At 51.2% G+C, this 6,962-nt stretch overlaps 1 protein-coding gene across 1 annotated transcript in view; it reads left to right on the forward strand.

Moving 5' to 3' along the window:
- SLC13A5 (solute carrier family 13 member 5) overlaps positions 1-6,507 on the forward strand; it is a 30,090-nt gene extending 23,583 nt beyond the window's left edge. The window contains exon 12 of the mRNA XM_005693426.3: positions 712-6,507. Within this exon, the coding sequence (XP_005693483.1) occupies positions 712-837 (126 nt within the window). The 3' untranslated portion in view covers positions 838-6,507. The remainder of the gene's footprint in view (positions 1-711) is intronic.

Raw genomic sequence — 6,962 nt, forward strand, 5'->3', positions numbered from 1 at the left:
GGCGACGGGTGGGTGGGGGGTGGGGCTTGGGGATGGGACACCACTGCCTGGGAGGAGCAGATACTGCACTAGAAACAAATGTAGCCAAAGGAGGGACTCTTCTGGCAGAAGGAGGGCAGGTCTGCAGCTGCAGAATGGGCAGAGGCCAGTGTGCAAACAGGGGCGGCCAGTGAAGAGGGACAAGTCTTCTCAGCACCACCCCTGGGTATCTTTGGGACTCCATGGGGCATTCTCACACAGAGGGCAGTCCCAGAAACCAGGGACTGCAGGCTCAATTCTGATCCCCAGTGAAAAATCTGCCACAGGGTTTGAGGGCAGGGATTCGTGACCACGCAAAGAAGGCAGCTCAGGCTCTGGAAAGGCTGGTGTGCATTTGCGGGAGGGCGAAGGCACTGGGGTGAGCCCTGGACCAGGGCTCCTCAGTAACTCGCTTGCCTCCCTGAGGCCCAGTTTTCCAGGCGTCCCAGTGGGCCTGGAGAGTCTGCCTGTCCTGCCTGTTTCCCAGGCTGCTTTGAGCAGTGATGCCTTGTTCTGGACGTGAAGTTACTCTGCCTGGGGGTGGGTTGAGGACAGAGCCTGGCCTGGGGACGGGAGGCCCAACCAACAGCTTTGGTTCCCTTCTCCAGAGCACGGACTCCCGTGTCCCACTCACCTTTGTTCTGACAGCCTGGCAGACCCAAGGGTGCTAACTTTGACCTTGTTCTTTTCCAGATGAAAACAGGACTAATAATGAACGTCATTGGAATCACCTGTGTATTTCTGGCCATCAACACCTGGGGACGGGTCGTATTTGACTTGGACCAATTCCCGGACTGGGCTAACGTGACAGCACACTGAGTCTTTGGAAGAGCTGCAAGACCACGCCCACAGCCCCCCCCTCCCAAGGACTCTTGAACTTTCCAGTATGACTTGCCACAGACCTTTGGGTTCATGTCCCAAAGTGACCCCATGATGCCCACACCCTACGGAGACCCAGCCAACAGGCCAACTCTTCCTCCAGGCCTGGGGTCTCAGCTGGGGATGGGCTTTGAGAGGGCAGGCTCCAAAGTGAAGGGAGCCTGCCGTGAGTCTGCTGGTGTCCATCTTTGCTGGGGGCCTGCCATCACCTCTGAGACGGTCAGGGTCCCATCCCTACTCAGCCACGAGCTGGCCCCCCGGGGCTGGGCTCTGGGGTTCACTTGTCATCCACATGGGAATCAGATCCCAGCTTGGGAGGTGAGAAAACCACCTTCCAGGCCCCGTGCCTCTCCCAGCTTCCCTTAGGCTGCCTTGGATTCCTCCTGGCACTGGGAGGGGTCAATCCACAGCCGAGGGATGGAGCGTCTGGTCCTGGGCAGCTCCGCACTGCTAGAGTGAGAGTGGGAACGAGAGCCTCCTGGGACCACTGGGAGTATGGTGCCACCCCACCACCATACTCAAGGATGAGGAACTTGAGTTGCTAACTTCCGGATGACACCGCCTGCTGCACCCCACTTGTAATCTGCTCGACTGTAACTGACGATTTGGACCCCCTCCCCAGCTCTGCAGGACACCTCCTCAGACCCCTTCGCGGTCTGGCTGACATTTATTGGGATCCTCCCTGGCAGGTTAGTTTGTCTCTTCCAGAAGATGCTTTCCTGCCCCATGACAGCTGGGGTCACAGTATATATGGGCAGTGGTCGCACTACATACAGGCTCCTTTGGGCCCATAGCTGGAGCCCTAGGTCCACCCTCACCTGCAGGCACAGGGGGATGGATAGCTGTTAACCACCAAGAGTAGGTTTCCTTCAGAGTCTGTCTGTCAGGCCAGAGTTTGGGCTCCTCTGGGGAAAGCTCCCTTTGCTAATTGGCCTTGGCAGCCAAGCTTGGTACTGACAGAGCATCGCTGAGAACCAGCAGCACCCAGTGGTTCCGGAGCAGACAGCCCCTGCCCATGCGTGAATCTACCTGAAGTTGTGGGACCAAGACTCCAGAGTGGCCTGAGAACCCTCAGAACCTCGGGGAGAGATGCGTGAGAGAGTCCTGTCCTCTTGCCCACCAACCCAATTTTCTTTCCATCCCGTGCTGCGCCACTGATGGTGTTTTTCAGAGCAGGAGAAAGTCTGGGAACCTAAAGACCCCCACTCTCTCTACTCGGGGACCAAGCGTATACCAGCTGGTTCCTTGCAGTGGGGTGAGTCCTGACTGTCCTGTCTCCAGTGGAAGGTACACCAGGCTGTCTCTGGCTTTCTGCCGTGTGCAGGATGGCGGGTGGGGAGACGCAGGTGGATGAATGAACACTTACACATTGCCCACTTCCAGTGTGCCAGGCCTCCCTGCACCCTGCTAATGAGCTCATTCAATCGTTGCTGCAGCCTGTGAGATAGGCAGGTGTTATTAGCCTCCTCTGTCTTTCATTAGTACTGGGGCTCGGAGAGGCCACATCGTGTCCAGTAGTCACGCATCCAGTTAGTGGCGGCTGAGGTTCTGATTCAGACCTGCCACCGCCACGTCCGCTGCTGCTTCCTCTAGCCATTAAGGGCCTTGGCCTTGTAGGGCCTGTAGGGAAAGGCGGGTGACCAAGAGCAGGTCTACCCAAGGCCCTGCCTGCTCAGGGATCATCAACAAGAGCCCCTTGCTGCTGCCCTCTCTGAGATGGGCTCAGAGCTGTCCTGGAACAGATGGGGCTGGTCTCTGCCCTAGAAGAAACAAAGCCTTTGGCTGGAGAGGGCAGCGTGGAAATGGGCCACCTGCTCTCCCACCGAGGTGAGGCTGCTCCACCCCTTCTATCACTACTCCCTACACTGCTGCTGCTGACACGTCTGCCCTCCCCCTCGTTCCCCCAGTGAGGGCTCCGAGGACTCGCACAGCCTGCTGGGTCCAGCGCCGCCACTACAGCAGGCCACCGCAAGTGTGGTTAGTAAATAAATGATCAGTATGGTCAGTTGGATGCATGCCTGGTGGTGAGTGAGCAAGGCCAGTGAAGGTCATCCAAGGTGCGCAGTGAAGGATGAGTAAGACTGGCCGAGCTGATGGGGGAGGATGTGGTGGCGTGGGGGAAAGGGTGGGGAGATTCCATCTGATTGAGGGATGATAAGAAAGCTGGGTGGTGCTTCAGGAGAGCAGATTCCAAGGTCGAGGAGGCTGACCAAAGGCTGTTTTTAAACAGCTTCTCTTGAACTTGGCTGGAGTTGCACTAACACTTGTGGCCAGTGCCGATCTGGATTGCTTTCAGCTGCAAGTAAGAGGAAACCTAGCTAGCAGTGACTTAAATTATAAGAGCGGCATTTGTAGTTCAGTTGCTCAGTCGTGTCCAACTCTTTGTGACCCCGTGGACTGCAGTGTACCAGGCCTCCCTGTCTTTTACCATCTCCTGGAGTTTGCTCAAACTCATGTCCATTGAGTCAATGATGCCATCCTATTAAGGGCATTTAATGTCTACTTAACAAGAAGTCTGGAGCTAGACAGTTGCTGGCACGGGACCAGCAGCTCACTTGGACCACCAAAGACTCGGGCTTGACCATCCACTCTGCCATCTTAAGGATACTGTGGCTTTACTGTCACGCTTGACTCTCACACTATATACACTTGCATTGAAGGCAGGTGTACGGGATGGGGGCTGATGGTGCCTACTGCATTTTCTGCTTTTAGTAGGAGAGCAAAAGTTTTCTCAGAAAGCCCCTACAATCCTCCTTTTATGTCTTGTGGGCCAGAACTAAATCATATGCCCACATTGAGGCTAATCACTGACAAAGAGGAACTGGAATACCATGAGACCAATTAGGATGCATCTTTTGGGCTTGGGAAATTGGCCTATGTTCCCTGAAATCAAGAGATGCCCACCTACTGTGAAATATGAGTCTGGCAGGAGGGAAAAAAAAAAAAAAAAAGGCTGGGAGCCCTCCGGTAGGTGATGAACCAGGGTCTGGTATTATGACTCTTTCAGAGGGCTGCCTTCACTCCAGGCTACTTGAGTGGCTCCCTTTCCATGGAATTCAGTAGAAACAGATTCCGTACGTGTTTGGTCAAGAATTTCACCTCTGCCTCCACTTCCAGGAGAACCACTGGTTCAGAAGGCCAGAGTCTGAGTTGTGGACCAAGCTCAGTCCTGATGTCAGACACTGAAGAAGTAAGCCCACCCTCTGGGCCTCAGTTTCCATCAGGGAGGGGCTGGACTAGAGCATCTGTCAGGGCCTTTCCCCAGAGTCATTTCAACCCTTAGCCCACTGACCCCTCACTTGCTTGGGCCAGGTGTAGCCCCATGGTGTCTCAGCTTAAAGTCTATTACATGGCCTGTTCCCTGCCCCCATCTGGGTCTCAGCCATTTGCTGAAAACTCTGAGAGCTTTTCCCCGTTGATATTTTGCCTCTTCCATCTTGTCAAGAGGTTCAACCCAAGACCCTTGATTTCTCTCAGCACACATCAGACATATGGGCCCAAGGTGAGCCGAACACATATCCTGACCATATGTGTTGCTCTCTGAACTGTTCTGCCAAGGACTTAGGACTCCACAAGAATCCTGTGCATTCCAGGGTTCCTTATTGGATCCTGGAATTGGGATCCTTCCCTGTCCCTCTGAGCTGAGAACTTCCTTAGGGCCTCCTCTGGCAAAGCCAGTGAGCCGTCTCCCTGGCAGGTGAAGTCTCCTCCCTACCATTGCTAATGCAAAAAAATCATGGATATTGAAGCTGTTGCTCTGCAGGGAGTCAGCACAGTGGCACAGAGTCCAGTTCTCAAAAAGAATACAGATATTCCCAGGTAGGACCCTTGATGGCATATTCTTGTCTGTGGAAATAAAGGTCAAACGCTGGATTGTCTGTTTAAAAACTACACCTGGCAGCCCTATTCTTAGCTCAGAACTCCTATGGTACTCTCTCCCTTGGTCCAATATCAACTTAAAAGCCTTGTTTTCTTTCCACCAATGAAGCATTTTTTCACGTTAAAAAAAAAAATTTCATCACGATAAATCTTCCATGTCATGGGATGGGTTTTTATGTTCTTCAACAGAAAGCTTACCATTTATGGCTGAAATCCTTGTGCCCAGATAGATAGATACTTGGTTTATTTACTGTGGTGTCTTGACCCAGGATTCAGGTTCTCACTTCCCTGCCCTGGGCATGCCTTCAGGAGCTTCTCTGATGGGCTTGTGCACATGCCAACTTCCACTCTCAGAGACACAGACCTCCCACTGCTGGCAGTATTAGAGCAGCAGGCTTGTCTCTGCTTCCAGCTACCAGAGAAAGCTTCCCTGGTGGCTCAGAGGTGAAGAATCTGCCTGCAATGCAGGAGACCTGGGTTCAATCCCTGGATCAAGAAGATCCCATGGAGGAGGTCATGGCAACCCACTACAATATTCTTGCCTGGAGAATCCCATGGACAGAGGAGCTTGCCAGGCTGCAGTCCTAGACTTGGCAAAGACCTGGACATGACTGAGCGACTAACACACACATGCTTTTTCAGCTACTAAGGGCAGAGAAATATGACAACCCAACCTCCGGAGAGCCTGTTATCCAATCAGGAAATTTTAACTAGTTTTTGTATCTAAAAAGTTAACATGAACACAGTGAAAGAAATTCCAACAGGTCAAAAAAGCACTGAGACATGCCCCTCCCCTTCAGACCTTGGGGCCTCCAGGCCCTTCCAGAAAGGCAACACTTGTCCGGCAGTTTCTTACATGTCCTTCCAGACATGTTACATACATAGTTAGCTCTCGAAGGTTGGCTCCAGGATCCCCTGGGTACCAAAATCTGTGGATGCCCAAGTGCCTTATATTAAATGGCCTAGTCCAGTCAGCCCTCCATGTCCAAGATCCGGCATGGTGGTTGTCTTCCTTATTACATCTGGGAGCATACTATATACATTTTCTGTCCTTGATGCCATTCCTCCCCATTAATTTTTTGGAGATCATTCCATTCAGCACGTATGAAGTTAGACTCCCCCTCCTTCATTCAATAGTTAATTTTGCTTTTATTTTTTGAAATTATTATCATTTGGCCGCTCCTTGCAGCTTGTGGAATCCTAGTTCCCTGACCAGGGATCGAATCCAGAACCCTGGCAGAGAAAGCAGAGAGTCCTAACCACTAGACCACCAGGGAATTCCCGGTTTTGTTAAAGCGAGGTAAAATGAGATGTGAATTGCATAGATCTGAAGTGTACGATTCAGTGATTGTACACACTGTATATAACATGTAAGGAGTACCTTATTTCCATTTCCTAATGCCCTGAAGTTTCTCTTGCCCCTTCTAGGAATCCACACCTTCCTGAGGCAATCGTTGGTATGATTTCTATCACCTTGGGGTGGTTTTGCCTGTTGAAATTCACATCAGTGGAATCATACAGCACACACTCTGGTGTCTGAGTTATTCTGTGCAACACCCCTTTAGAAATTCATCCCTGTTGTGTGTATGCATTCCTTCCTTCCTTTGTTGTGCCAAGTGGTTTCTCATTGTATGACTATGCCGCGATTTGTTTATTTTTCTCTGGTGGACATTAGTGTTGCTCCAATTGAAGACTATCTGAATAAAGCTGTTGTAAAATTCTCTGCACAAATCTTTTTGGGGACATGTGTTTTCACTTCTCTTGGCTGTGTGCCTAGGAGCAAGCCTCAGTCTTTTTAAAAGCTGCATAGTATTCCATTGTAAGTGTGTGTATGTGTTTAGTTGCTAAGTCGTGTCCGACTCTTTGCAACCCCATGGACTGTAGCCCATCAGTCTCCTCTGTCCATGGGATTTTCCAGGCAAGAATACTGGAGTGGATTGCCATTTCCTACTCTGGGGGATCTTTCCAACCCACGGATCAAACATTGGCAGGTGGATTCTTTACCACAAAGCCACCTGTATATTGTATAATAAACAAGACCCCAGTTGCTGGGCATTTGGGTCATTTCCAATCTTTTGCTAAGACTATAGTAAAAATGGCTGTAGTTAAACCTTTGTAAACCTATGTAAGTAGAATATTTTTTGAGAATGGCATGCTGGATGAAAAGGTATATGTCTTTAAATCTG

Source organism: Capra hircus, chromosome 19 (assembly GCF_001704415.2).
Source record: "Capra hircus breed San Clemente chromosome 19, ASM170441v1, whole genome shotgun sequence".
Classification (NCBI taxonomy): Eukaryota; Metazoa; Chordata; class Mammalia; order Artiodactyla; family Bovidae; genus Capra; species Capra hircus.